Genomic DNA, 15,268 nt, shown 5'->3' with positions numbered 1-15,268 from the left:
ACGGAGTGAAGGGGCAGTACTGTCGACCGAGTGGGCGGAGGTGCGTTTACTCTTAGCCAATAGAGACGAAGGGGCGGGCCACTGGCGGCCCGGCTGGAGTCCGGCGGTAGGCGGGGCTTTGTTGCCGGAGTAACCCGGCTTTGGTGACGGTTCCTTCCTGTTGCAAAGATACCTGTTTCCTTGTGCTAAGATCCTGAAGCTATGGTGAGTGCTAGGCGAGGCCAGAAGAAAGGCTCCGGGGTCGTGTTTACGTCGCATCCCAAGTCCTGGGGCGTCTGGGCCCGGAGAGGAGTTCGCGTCCCTTCTCTCTTCACCTCGTTTTCTCTTTCTCCCTTTCCATGCGCCGTCCCTGCAGTTTTCTTGTTTTTCCTGGTTTTTTTGTAGCACCATGAATCCCACTTTTGTACTGTTAAGCCTCAAGAGTAATGTGACAGAAAGTTTAGGGGTAAGACATTGAATCTAACAGTTTGAGGTGAGACGTTGTTTCTAACAGACGTGTAAAATGTTTTTATTTTTAATCATTCCCCCCCCCCCGCCCCCCAAGCTCTCAGCTTCACCTTAACGCGCTTCATTTAACACTGTGTTGTGGTGTGTATGTTACTTTCTCATTGGCTCGGGTGTGTATATGTGCGCTCAGTCGTGTCTGACTGTGTGTGTGTGTGTGTGTGTGTGCTCAGTCATGTCTGACTCTTCAGTGACCTCAAGGACTGTAGCCCGCCAGGCTCCGCTGTCCATGGGATTTCCCAGGCAAGAATACTGGATCTGGGTTGCTATTTCCTTTTCTAGGGGATCTTACCCACCCAGGGATCGAATCCATGTCTCTGGAGTCTCCTGCATTGGCAGGCAGGTTCTTTTAACAGTAGTGCAACATGGGAAGCCCTACTTTCTCATTACTAATCTGAATATCCTTATATTCTGAAGTCTTTGCTTTCTTGAGTGGTCAACCACTGTCACATACCCTGTCTAAGGGCCATTTAGTAATAGCTGTATTTTGCATTAGTTCTCTTCTAGCCAGTTGATTACCTTCTAGTTCTGTGCTTTTTAACGAGAATGCCCCTCAAGATCTCTTGAAGATCATTTATAGAAAATCGACTTCCTAGAGCTTCACCCCTAGAAATTGTGAATAAATAGGAATGGGGCTCCATATTTGAATTTTTAAAAGCCTATAGATGATTTTAATTCAGTCACATGTTTGAAAACACCAGGGTTCTAGTGTATTCACTTAATTGCCAAATATTTTAAACATTTACAAATAAAGAACTGGAGGATAGAAGGATGTCCGTTGTCAGATGAATTTAGTTATGAACTTAACATCGGAGACTCTCCCACTTACCCCTTCTTTCTGCACTACTACTCAGCAACCCATTTTATTACCCCAGTCTGTCCCTGCCCTCCTCCTTCCGAGCCCTTTGCAAACCTGCACTTTTAAAAACCCTGTCCCTTTCCCTCCATTCCAACCAGATGACAGAGTCTAACGGTCAATTTCTTTAACCCCAAGCCTCCAACCTATATATTGATATTTCTTTTTACCCGTCATTGGGTCTTTTGTTTCTAGTTTATAGAAACAGGTGTTGAAGGATAATGCTTTCAATTTTGCTCTAAATCTTATTCCCTCCCACTCCTTACAGGACATTTTGCTTCGGATTATCGTTCTTCTTTCCTGTACTTTCAGCCTCTTCCTCTCCATTTCCTTCTCCTCAGTGTCTGAGTCATACAGCTCAGGAAAATGAAATAAAGCCCATTCCCCATCTTGTGTTTATCTATTCCTCCCACCTATCAGTAAACTGCTGGAAAGCATAGTGCTTCCATTTTTAGCAAATTCTGCTTGTTCACTTGCATCCTCAAAACTCTGTTTTCTGAATTCCTCTCTAACAGCTTTGTGAAGTTGTTGTTCAGTCCCTAAGTCATGTCTGACTCTGCGACCCCATGGACTGCAGCACGCCAGGCTTCCTTGTCCTTCACTGTCTCCCTGAGTTTACTCAAACTCATGTTTATTGAGTCAATGATGCCATTCGACCATCTCATCCTCTGTTACACCCTCTTCTTCTGCTACCCTTAATCTTTCCCAGCATGAGGGTCTTTTCCAGTGGGTTGGCTCTTTGCATCAGGTGGCCAAAGTATTGGAGCTTCAGCTTCAGCACCAGTCTTTCCAATGAATATTCAGGACTGATTTCCCTTAGGATTGGTTGGTCTGATCGCCTTGCAGTCCAAGGGATTCTCAAGAGTCTTCTCCAGCACCACAGTTCAAAAGCATTAATTCTTCGACATTCAGCCTTCTTTATGGTTCAACTCTCACATTTATACATGACTACTGGAGAAACTATAGCTTTGACTATTTGAACCTTTATTAGCAAAGTGATGCCTCTGCTTCTTAATATGTTGTCTAGGTTTGTTATAGCTTTTCTTCAAAGGACCAAGCATGTTTTAATTCTGTGGCTGTAATCCTCTGTAGTATTTAATCCTCTGTAGTGATTTTGGAGCCCAAGAAAATAAAATCTGCCACTTTTTCCATTTTTTCCCCATCTATTTGCCATGAAGGGGATGGGACTGGATGCCACAATCTTAGTTTTTGAATGTTGAATTTTACGCCAACTTTTCACTCTCCTCTTTCACCTTCATCAAGAGTCTCTTTGTTCCTCTTTGCTTTCTGCCACTAGGGTGGTATCATCTGCCTATCTGAGGTTGTTGATATCATGAAGTTGTTCTTGCTTAAATTTTGAATGGCCTTTTAAGTGCCAGATCCAGTAATTTCTCCTCAAAATTTATTGTATTTAACTCTTCTGTGACAGCTGAGGTGTGTGCTCAGACACTCAGTTGTGTCCAGCTCTTTGCACCCCTATGGGCTCAGTAGCCCGCCAAACTACTCTGTCCATGGGATTTCCCAGGCAAGAATACTGGAGTGGGTTGCCATTTCCTTTTCCAGCGAATATTCCTGACCCAGGGATTGAACCCGCGTCTCCTGCATTGCAGTCGAATTCTTAATCATTGAGCCGCCAGGGAAGCCTGTACAGTGGCATAAGGAGATGGAAAGTGACATTTGCAAAATACTGTTTTTGGTGCCTACCATTCAGATTTTTCAACAACCCTGAGAGCAGTGAACTCCTCCCTGTACCCTCTGTGTTGGCTGGAGGTGTGTGTGGTAGCTCTTTCAGATTGGGTGGTCAGTGAAGGCTCCTCTGAGGAAGTGACTTTTGTCTTGAAGTCTGAATATTAAGGCACAGTGATCTGAGGGAAGATTCTAGACTGTACCAACAACAAGATCAAAAGAGCTTTGAGCTCTGACCTTAAGGTTTAATGTGAACAAAGAATAGAAATTAGATTGTGAAGCGTTGTGGGGGGAGTATAGTAGAGAATAGCATGAGATGCCAGTAGAGAGGTAGGCAAAGGGTAAACCACAAGAACATAGTTTAGCAGTGTTGTGCAAACTATAGTTGTAACCCATTATTGGGTCATGAAATTAATTCGTGATATGTAGCCAACATTAAAAAAGAAGACACATGAAGTAGACTTTTACTGTATTCATTGCATGTAAGGGTTGCTTTCATGAAACTTTAAAAAAAATTATATGTGTGTTGTGTGTACTGGATTATGGTATAGAATATATTTCTTACTGTGCATCATGATCCACAAAGTTCAAGATATAATATACTTTGAGCAATACACACTATAAATGGCAAAATAGTTGAAATCTCAAGGGACATAGATCTTTTCTTCCTCCGTTGACCTAGTGACAATCTTATTGTGTGGCAGGAAAAACTGAATTTAGTGAAAGCGTAAAATTGACTAGAGTAGAATTTTCAAGTTTCTGCATCCAATCTGCTGTCAGTCCTTTATGAGAGAGAGTAGGCCTTTAGAAAAAGAAACAGATGTCCTTTCTCTGTTCAGTTTGGCCACAGGCATCTGTACTCTATCAAAGCTGATGGTTTCTATAAGCAGCTGAGGATGGAGCTTGTTTCCTGGTGTGGCTTCCTGGTCATTGCAATTAAATTATCTGCATCTGGTTTGTTACTGTTGTAGCTTCTAGTAGCAGAATTGGGTTCAGGTTTCAGATTTTAGAACCACCTTTATCTTGTGAAGCAGAGATAGGCAACTGTAGTTAAGGTTGTCTCCCATAGAGGCTGTTTAAGATAAGATAAAGAATATAGTCGAGTCATCTATTTACTTTTGTGTATACAGAGAATAGAGAAGATAATTCCAAATATTACCCATTTGCACTCTACAAGCAGTGTGCCATGGGCTTCCGTGGTGGCTCAGATGGTAAAGAGTCTGCATGCAGTGTAGCAGACCCAGGTTTGATCTCTGGGTTGGGAAGATTACCTGGAGAAAGGAATGGCTACCCACTGCAGTATTCTTGTCTGGAGAATTCCATGGACAGAGGAGCCTGGAGGGCTGCAGTCCATGGGGTTGCAGAAGAGTCAGACACAACTGAGCAACTAACACACACATAGCAGTGTGCCAGTGTAAGTATTTCTCTTAACCTCTAACTTGATATAGTACAAAGGCATGCTTTGTGGTGTTACTGTTCAATTTTGTGGATAATAAATTTTTTCCTTTTATATGTAAAATTGCATCTTCCTCAATTACTATTTTAGATTCATTTTCTTAAGGAAATAGTAAAAGGTCAGGGTAAAGAAAGGGGATGGGAGATGGCAGATATAGTTCTTGAAGCCAGTTTCATAGCTCTCATGTACTTTTGGGGCTTCCCTGGTGGCTCAGTGGTAAAGAATCCCCCTGCAGTGCAGAAGACATGGAGATAGGAGTTCCATCCTTGGGTCAGAAAGATCCCCTGGAGTAGGAAATGGCAACGGATTCCAGTATTCTTGCCTGGGAAGTCCCATGGACAGAGGGGCCTTGTGGGTTACAGTCCATGGGGTTGTGAAAGAGTCGGACACAACTTTGCAACTAAACAACAACAAACTTTTGGGAAAGAGATAGCTAAGCATGAATGATATGTATTTAGCAAGTATTAGATCTTGAGATCCATCAATTTCTGTCCAACTTAAATGGATTAGCTGGGAACATTTACTTTTATTACTGGTGGTCTTGAAATTTTACTATGCAATGATTTGATTGTGAAAGTATATATAGGAGCCCTTTTCAGGCCTAATCTGTTTCTAGCTACAGAGGCTCAAAATTAGGGCTTTGGAAAAATGGGAAATCCCTCCATCTAGTGGCAAGTACGGGTCTGTCATTTATATTAAACCATCTTGCTCTTTAAGTAGTTTATTGAGTATTACTGTGTGTACCCAAATCCCCGAAAGGTGAATATTTGTACATCTTAGATATTTGAGTATCTTTCATAATTAAATAATTAAAAATTTAATCTCCAAAGGGAGAATGGATCCTGTAATAACATGCTCAGTTTTCCTCAGTGCATGCTTGAGAAGTTGCTTCAATTGTGTCCGATTCTTTGCGATGCTATAGACATAGCCCGCCAGGCTCCTCTGTCCATGGGATTCTTCAGGCAAGAATACTGGAGTGGGTTGCGATTCCCTTCTCCAGGGGATCTTCCCAACTCAGGAATTGAACCCGGGTGTCTTAGGTCTCCTGCATTGGGAGATGAGTTTCTTTACCACTAGTGTCTCCTGGGAAGCCCTCTTTTTCTCAGAATTCCCTTTTAAAATCTAGTAATGGCCTTGAGAATTTATCTTGTCTCTTGCTATGCACATAGGTCAGGCATGCATCATCAGAACATTTTTAGAACCAAAATTGAAATACTAAGCAGTTATACAGAAGTGGAGCAGAGCCTCTTGAACTCATCCTTCTGCCCTACTGTTGGGTTCCTGCTCCCTGCTGTAAATGTGAGATACAAAGATGAATTAGGCCAGATCTCTCTCTCAGGAGCTCACTGTCTTAGAGGAAGAAGGAAGGCAGGGAAGAGAGGAACATGATATATGGTAACATTGTAATATTAAGAAGAATTCAATATCCTCATTTGTAAAATGAACATGATAATAATACTAGCTCCCTCATAGGGATACTGTTATGATTAAAAGAGATAAAGTGCTTAGCTTAATGCTCTATCCATTGTAAGCTTCCAATACATATTAGCTGTTTTTATTACTTTTGTTGTTATTGACAAGTGTTGAGATAGAGACCTACTGAGTATAGGAAGAAAGGAGAGACTAATCAGTATGTAGGAATGTCAATTAGAAACAAAATTAGTTAACTTTACACCTCATGGGAGCAGCTTTCCTAGTCTCCCCGACCTAGAGTAGCACCTCCAGTTACTCTGGTTCCCCTCTCCTTCACCTTTTTTCATCTTGGTGGTTTAGTCACTAAGTCGTGTCTGACTCTTGCGACCCCATGGGCTATAGACTGTCAGGCTCCTCTGTCCATGGGATTTCCCGAGTAAGAATACTGGAGTGGGTTGCCTTTTCCTTCTCCAGGGGCTCTTCCTGATCGAAGGATGGAACCTGGGTGTCCGGTGTTGCAGGTGGATTCCTTACCTGATCCTGATAAAGCACTGCACAGCTGCAATTTTAATAATGATAGTGCCTGGTGTTTACATAATGTTTTCCATTGTTTAAGGCATTTAAGAGTCTTAACTAATTCAGAGTGTCCTTTAGAGATAGAAATTGTGTGTGAGGAGGAAGATCAAAATCTATAGAGAGCAGAGAAGGTCAGACATTCAAGGAAGAAGAATAATGCTCTGTAAAGAGTAGAAAAGAAGGAAAGTTAACTTTCCACTGAATTTTCCTGTGAGTCCCTTTGGTAGACTGAAGGCAAAAGGAGAAAGAGGCAGCAGAGGATGAGATGGTTAGAGAGCATCACCAGCTCAATGGACTTGGATATGAGCAAACTCAAACAGTGAAGTGAAAGTCGCAAAGTTGTGTTCAACTCTTTGCAACCCCATGGAATTCTTCAGGCCAGAATATTGGAGTGGATAGCCATTCTCTTCTCCAGGGGATCTTCCTAACCCGCGGTTCGAACCCGGGTCTCCCACATTGCAGGCGGATTCTTTATCAGCTGAGCCATAAGGTAGGGTGTTTTATTCTAAGAAAGAACTCTAGATTCATTAACTCATTCGACAATGATTTTTAAGTTCCTATTATTTGTCAGATACTGTTCTAGGCACCCAGGATGTAGCAATGACTGACAAAGTCATGCCCTTGTGGAGCTAAAATTTGGGGATGGGGAGTCACACAATTAAAAAAAACATGTAATGTAGGGTTAATTATTGATATTGAAGAATTAGATTGTGGGAAAAGGAGTGGAGAAAGGAGTATTCTTTCTGCTGGTATTTACTGGGTGGTCAGGGAAGCTTATCTCGCTTGCTAACATTTGAGCAGAGAGCTGAATGCAGTGATGCTTAGAGAACCCTGGTAATCCTAGCAGTGGAGCAGTCCAGACAGAGGGAATATCAAGGTAAAGATTCTGAGGTGGGAGCCTGCAGGGATGAGCAAGAAGGCCAGTAAGATTAGAGCAGAGAGAGTGAAGGAGAAAAGAGCAGAAATGTTGAGAGTTAGCCTGAGGCCAGATCATATAAACTCTATGTGGTATGAAATCATAAACCCTTAGAGCTGAAAGAGACTTTTGTTTCTGAAACTGAGTTTGAGGCCTGTTGGTGGATTGTGAACTCTAAACTGTGAATAGTGATTAGCTTTTACAAAAGTGTAAAATATCAGTACATTGCCCATTCTGAGGATGAGAATTGTTTGATAGAACTTTTCTTCAGTTGTGGGTGTGTGTGCGCACGTGTGTGTGTGTGTGTGTGTGTGTACGTGTATTGGTTTTGGTGGAAATTATAGTTGTTATTGTAAGTTTTGGTGAAAACAAAGTAAAATGCTTGTGAACCACTGATCTAGTCTTACATCCAAATTTTGTAGATGGGAAGCTCCAGTTAGGAAGTACTCAGAGGTGCACGTGATTTCTTGCTCAAAGCTCTTCTTGATGCCACACTGTGCTCCTGCCTAGATGCTGTGTGCAGGTCTGGATGTAGATGTGACTGACTCCATTCTGCCTTAGTTCTAATTTGTGTTGTTTTTTAAAATATTTTGTTCATTTATTTTCTCTACTCTGGGTCTTCATTGCTTCTTTCTCTAGTTGCAGCGAGTGGGGACTACTCGTTGTGGGGCACAACCTTTTCAACTGGTGGCTTCGCTTGTGGAGCACGGGAGACTCACTAGTGGTGGGGCACAGGCTCAGTTACCCTCAGGGCATGTGAATCTTTCTGGACCAAGAATTGAACCCATGTCCCCTGCATTGGCAGGCAGATTCTTAACATTGGACCACCAAGAAAGTCCTCTAATTTCTTAAATAAGGGAAGGAATTACAAGCTTTTATTTAGTCAATACCATATCAGTAAGTATTAGGATAGCAACTTCAGTTTTGTTTTATGATCCTTTTTTACACTGTTTGACTGTGCATTCTTTATTTTTCCTAAATATCCTTTTTATTTCCCTAGGAAAGAAAGCTATCCAAAGTGAAGAGCTAGAGAGGGAGAGAAGGAAATCCAGGACCCAGGGAGAGGGAGAGGGACAGACATCTAAAATCCAGGAGAGAAAAGAGAGGAATTTCCAAGGCCATGAGAGAGAGAGAAGTAGCCACATCTCTGACTTGCCTACTCTTCCTGCCGTTTCCATGTCCCCACTGCTCCTTCCTGAAGGCCTGGTCTTCTGGGAAGACAGTGCTGGTGGAGAAGGGGCTCCGTCCACTTTCACAGATATGCTATTGGGAATCTACCTCTGTAATCTGCCTTCTGCCTCTCAGAGGATCAGTAATGTGCTGAGGAGAGTGAGCTCCTGGAGAGCAGGGTTTATTTACTATGCTCCTTGACATTCCTAGGCCTGGTCCATGAAGGTCCTCAGTAATGCTGTGCTTGAAAGACCCTCCTAATTAATACACTGAGCCGTCATGAGACTGTTCCTATCTGTTACAACTAAATTGTCACTTCTACAAACAATAAATCTCTAACATGAAAGGGAAGGAGGATTAGGCTCAAAAGAGACTTAATTTTGCAGAACTGCAAAGGTAGATTAATGAAGTTTGATGATATTAATCCAAAGGTTTTAAAAAAGATTCTTTTACAAACACATATACACATACACACACGTACCAGATTAATCCCTTCCTTTTTTTAATGTCATGAGAAAGATGTCCTTGAAATTGTTTAACAGGATTTAAAAGAATTACTGTTTTGAATTCTTTAAAATCCCGTGTGTCACATAATGGGATTTTAAACAATTCAAAACAATAATTTTTAAGATTCCCTGGAATAGGATATGGTAACCCACTTCAGTATTCTTGCCTGGGAAATAACATGGACAGCGAAGCCTGGCAGGGTACAATCCATGGGGTTTCGAAGAGTCAGATATGACTGAGCACACATGAATATAATGTATTAGATGTTAGAAAGCAAATGAAGAGAATTCAGTGGATGTTATTCTTCTTTCATAAGAGTTGTTTGAACCTGATCATTTCTTCAGTGACTAACAAAAAATATGCTTTAAATCTACTTGGGACTAGTTGGGGGAAGTATCAAAAAAGGGCTCAGATTAGGTCCTTTTTATGGAAGGAATTAGAGAGAAATGAAATTGTTGGCCTGGCATGTGTTGTCTTTTCATTAAAACATTTCTTAAAGCCCTGATGACTGAAAGGGGATCTATTAAAAACTAAGTTAACTTATTAACTTATAAATCAGAATGGGAAACCTTCTTTTCTTAGTAACTAATATCTTTTCTTTCTTTTCTTAGTAACTAATATCAATCATTTATTTTAGGCCTACTGTAAATTAAGTTCTTTTCATGGAGGGAAACAGTCTCAGTGTTAAAAGACACCCAAAGTTATACTGCTGTTGAGTGGCTGGGCCCTGATTTGAACCTGTTTAGCCTGGAAACCTGAACTCTTTCTCATCTGCTGCAACTAGGGTCATGCTGTTTAAATTTTTTAGGAATAAATTTCTTCCTCTTTTTTTCATAACTATAGAGAGAAGTGAAGACTCTTTACTTCCTTTTTGAAAATTCAATTTCTAGAGCATATGAGTGATACAAATTTTCTTCCAAAAGTCATAATGCATATTTTGATAGTTACGGCCTCTGCAAAATGACCATGATTTAATGTAGAATTACAGGGCTCTGACTGAGGGGTGTTTGTCAAATGGCTGTGTGGCCTGGATATGTTGAAATCCACATTGAACATTAGGTGGCGCTCCTTCATCACTGGATACATTTTTTTGGGGGGGAATGATAGTTTTATGGATATTATTAGTTGCTCGTTAATTTTAATTTTATTGATATGGTATACGAATACCATTCATCTGGAAAGAACACAGTATCACGGATTATTTCTCATGAAGACACACACTTTTCCTTTTCATAAATTAGGAAACGGAAACCTAGATAATGAAAAGAAGGGCCTCCTTGGAGATTAAAATTGAAAGTGGCTTCTTTGAAGAATCTGATACTCCACCAAAATATCCTTTGTCCTGTTTAAAAGAAGCCCCAAACAGTAAACTACTAAATTTAAATTAAAATAACCCAGGAGTCACATGAAATAATGTAGGAAAAAACTTTTCCAAGCAGTAGGGAGGATTATCCTAATATGTATCTCTTCAGATAGATTCTCTGATGATCAGTAGTACGTCTAACACTTGCTAATAGAGTCAAGACTTTTGCCACTTTTATAGAAGTACAGTTTTGCTTATGGCCCTTTGAATCTACATCACTTGAGCATGCATGTAGTATTTTATCCCTGACTGATACTCCAAAATACTCAGACTCATTCCTTTCCACATGAGGATAAAGCCAACAGAATCAGTAGCCAACTGTAGTTAATGCTGAATAGTAATAATTGCCATGTTTGCAAAGTTACATGTATGTTTAGCATCTGCAACATTCAGTATTTGAAATCGAGGAAACATGGAAGCAGTTTGGTTCGTGAAGAGCAGCACTCCTCTGTCTCTGCAGCCAGGGCCGCTGCAGTCTTCTGTGCATGGTGCACTCTACAACTATGAGTGAATTGCAGATGCATTTATTTTTCTAATCGATGACAGAAAATGTTCCAAGGAAAGCACAGCTTTTTCTGATTTGTGTAAAAGCACCAGGTCTGCTAAGGAACAGACTTGGCACTTGGTGCCATTGGCATTTTCCCTAGAGGAGAAAAGAGTAGAAGATAGAAGAGGGAGCACAGGAGAGAGGTGATATAAAAATAACATCCAAGGATGTGTCTGAATTGCTAAAAGGGTCACAGTGGGTTTAGGGCCTCCACAATAGAGGTAGGATGCCCTCCCACCTTATCTGCCCCTCTCCCGCCACCTTCAGGTCATACTGACTTTTTCCCCCATGAATTCACCAAGCCCCATCTTCCCATTCTTATAAGGAATGTCCCTCATTATAGGACCACGTTTCGCTGCATTCCCACATGGTCTGGTTTCAGCCTTTATTATAAACTTGCCATTAGAAATCCTGAAGCTACTGCCATATTCTCATTCTCTCTCTGTATATATACCTATGTAAATAAATCCTTATTCTATTTAATTTTAGCCTTCTCATGTCCACTGGAGAAGGAAATGGCAACCCACTCCAGTATTCTTGCCTGGAGAATCCCAGGGACGGGGGAGCCTGGTGGGCTGCCGTCTCTGGAGTAGCACAGGGTCGGACACAACTGAAGCTACTTAGCAGCAGCAGCAGCAGCATCTTCCCATTGAGGCTTTATACTTTTTGTCTTTCTGGAATATTTCTCTCCCAGACTTCTGCATGAATGGGTTATTTCTTATCCTGGTTTTACTTCACATGACATCTCTTCATAGAGGGCTTTGCTTTGTATTCTAGTTGACGGAAGATTCCTTAGCGCTATATCTCGAATCATTAACACATTTACTTATGCATTGTCTTGTCTTTATAACACTTACTGTTGCAGGAATCACACCATTTTTAAAAACATGTTACAAGGAGAGAGAAAATTGGTGAGCAAGCTCCATGTCAACAGGGCCTTGTCAGTTTTGAATATCCCTATTGTCTGTTGCAGTGCCTGGCAGAGAAGGAACTGAATATTTGTTGAATGAATGGAGGAATAAATAAATTCAGCTTTTCAGGTGTGAATAACTTTGTATTTTATAATGGCTAGTGGATAAGTTCTGTTTTTTAAATTTGTTCTTTCAACGAATATTTCATAACACCTATTATATGCCACGCATATACTTCATCCCTTGGTCTACACCTGTGAACAAAACAATTCCTGCCCTAAGAGGTCTTAAATTCTATTGAGGGAGATGTATAATAAATAATCAACATATTAAGTATAATATGCATAATATTTGAAGGTGTCAAATGCTATAGGGAAAAAATGGTCAAGGTGATGAACACTGGGAATGCTAGTAATGATGGTGAATGTAATTGACAGGGAAGTGGCCGGGGTCATTCTACCAGAGAAGATGATAGCTGAGCAAAGACTGGAGAGTGAGAAATGATATGCCAAGCAGACGCTGGAGAGAAAGTATTCCAGGAAGTAGGGCAGCCGGTAGAGAGGCTCTTAGGTAGAGAATGCCATGTGTTCAGGTAACAGAGTGGCTCTGACACCGTAAGCAAGAGTGAGAGTTGTGGGAGATGAAATCGGATATAGGTAACTGGAGGCCAGGTTGCAGGTCATTGAAAGTGGGTTGATTTCTGATAGAAATAGAAAGTGTTTGAGTCTACAGGTTTTAAGAGGAGGGGTGAGGTGGTTCAACTTATATTTTTACAAGATCTCTTTGACTGCTTTTTTAGAGAATAGAAAAATAGAATAGAATGTGGTGAAGGGCAGTGGTCAAGAATGGAAATAGACCATTTATTAGGTGTAATCTAAGTGAGAGTATGGTGGCTTGGAGCTATGTGATTGCAATGGAGATAGTGGAGTGACTCAGTGTATATCCTTTGTAGTTAGAGCTAACAGGATTTCCTGATGGGTCTGAGGTTTCAGAGAAAGAGTCAGGGATGGAGTTAAAAGATTACCTTTGGTTTACTGCCTAAGCAATGGTAAGGACTGAGTTGCTATTAATAGAGACATGGAAGACTGATGAGGAACAGGTTTGGTGAGGGGCTGGAACAGGGGTTTAATTTGGAGCACATTAAATTAGAGATACTTATTTAATATGTAAGGTAAGAGGCAGTTGCTTACATGATCCTGAAATTTGGAAGAGGTCTACCCCGAGAGCTGTCAGTATGTGGATGTATTTTAAAGTCATGAGACCAAACAGTATCATTAAGAGAGTAAATATAGATAGAAACAAGATGTTCAAAGACCAAGACCCAAGGTACTTGAACATTAAGAAATCAAGGGGAAGTGCAAATGCTGGAAAAGAGGTTACAAGTTAGTAACTTAAGCTTCTACCTTAAGAAACAAGAAAACAAACAAAAATAAGAGCAAACTCAATCTCAGACAGGAAGATGGATGGAAATGAAGTTTAGGGTGGAAATCAATAAAATAGGAAACTGAGAAACAACAGAGAAAATGAATGAAACCAAAAATTGTTTCTTTGAAATGATTAATACAGATAATACTTTGGTTAGACTGACTAATAAAAGAAGACCAAAGATATTGATATAAATTATCAAAATTAGGAATGAAAGAGACGGTATCTCTACTGACCCATAAATTAAAGGAATTATAGTGAAATACTATGAACAACTTTATGCCATCAAGTTAGACAACTTGGATGAAACGAATGAAGTTCTTGAAAGATAGAATGACTAAAATAGACTCAAGAAGATGGAGAACAGCTGAATAGACCTATACCAGGCAAAGCAATTGAATTAGTGTTTAAAAAAAAAAAATTTCTACAAAGAAAAATTCAGGCCCAGATGACTTCTCTGGTGAATTATATCAAACATTTAAAGAATAATTAATACCAACCTTTCAGGAAAATAGAAGAGGAAGTACTTCCCAACTCATCCAGTGATGCCAGTATTACCCTTATACTGAAGCCAGGAGAAGACGTTATGAGAAAAGAAAACTGCCAGTATTCCTTGTTAATGTATATATACAAATCCTCAACAAAACATTAGTAAACTGAATCCAGCAACATATGGAAGGGATTATACAACCTGATCCAGTGGGATTTATGCCAAGAATGCAAGGTTGATATAGTATCTGAAAAATTAGATTAATTAGTATAATTCACCTTATTAATAAAAGACAAAATCCACATGATCATCAGAAGACATGAAAACACTTTTACAAAATCCAGTACCACCCATAATAAAAATTCTCAACAAATTAAGAGGAGAAGGAAACTCCTTCAGCCTGACTCAGGAGATTCACAGAAAACCTATAGCTAACAACATACTTAATGGTGAAAATGTTGATGCTTTTTTCCTAAGATAGGTAATACGAGAGAGTGATGTCTGCTTTCACCAGTTTTATATGATGTTGTAAAAGAAATTTTAGTCATTTGCAGTCAGGCGAGAGAAAAAGAGATAAAGAGGCATCCAGATTGGATAGGAAGAATTAAAACTGCCTTTATTCATAGATGATATAACCATATATGTAGAAAATCCTGAGTCTACCACCCACATACCCCAATACCAAAACACTTTTGTAACTGATATGTTCAATGAGATCAATATACAAGATCAATATGCAAAAATCAACTATTTCTTTGTACTACAATGGATCATCTAAAGAGGAAATTAAGGAATAAGTTCCATTTCCCATAGCATCAAAAAAATAAATACTTAGACTTTTTTTTTTAACAGCAGTACAGAATGTACACTGAATACTACAAAATGTTGCTGAGTAATATTGTAAGGTTAAGATCTAAATGAGTGGTGGCATTCCATGTTCATGGATTGGAAGAATCAATATAATTTTCTGGCAATTTTCTATAAAGTAAACAGGTTAAAAAAAAAAGCCTGAAAGTAAATAGATTCAGTGTAGTCCCTATCAAAATTCTAGCAGACATTTTTGTAGAAATTGACAAGTTGATCCCAAGTTGATATAGAAATGTGAAGAACTCACAACAGTCAACACAGTTTTAAATGACTAAAACTGGAAGATTTAGACTTCCTGGTTTCAATCCTTAAAGATACAGTAATCAGGACAGTGTAGTGCTGGTGTAAGGCTAGACAGAGATCAGTGGAACAGGATTGAGAATTCAGAAATAAACCTATTATGGTAAGTTGATTTTCAACAAGAATGCCAATGCAATTAAATGACGAAAGAATTCACACAAATACTCACAAATGGTGCTGGGACAACTGGATATCCATATTAAAAAAGATACATTTAGACTCTAAATGAAAAGCAACTCAAAGTGAATTATAGACCTAAACTTTAGAGCTAAAACTATAAA

At 39.8% G+C, this 15,268-nt stretch overlaps 1 protein-coding gene across 1 annotated transcript in view; it reads left to right on the top strand.

Annotated features, from left to right (window-relative positions):
• Positions 1 to 67: 67 nt before the first annotated feature.
• Positions 68 to 15,268, top strand: part of NME7 (NME/NM23 family member 7) — a 226,717-nt gene continuing 211,516 nt past the window's right edge. Inside the window, exon 1 of the mRNA XM_043924726.1 lies at positions 68 to 204. Within this exon, the coding sequence (XP_043780661.1) occupies positions 202 to 204 (3 nt within the window). The 5' untranslated portion in view covers positions 68 to 201. The remainder of the gene's footprint in view (positions 205 to 15,268) is intronic.

Source organism: Cervus elaphus, chromosome 14 (assembly GCF_910594005.1).
Source record: "Cervus elaphus chromosome 14, mCerEla1.1, whole genome shotgun sequence".
Classification (NCBI taxonomy): domain Eukaryota; kingdom Metazoa; phylum Chordata; class Mammalia; order Artiodactyla; family Cervidae; genus Cervus; species Cervus elaphus.
Note: the sequence above shows the minus strand (reverse complement) of the source record. Positions and strands in the feature narration are given on the sequence as shown.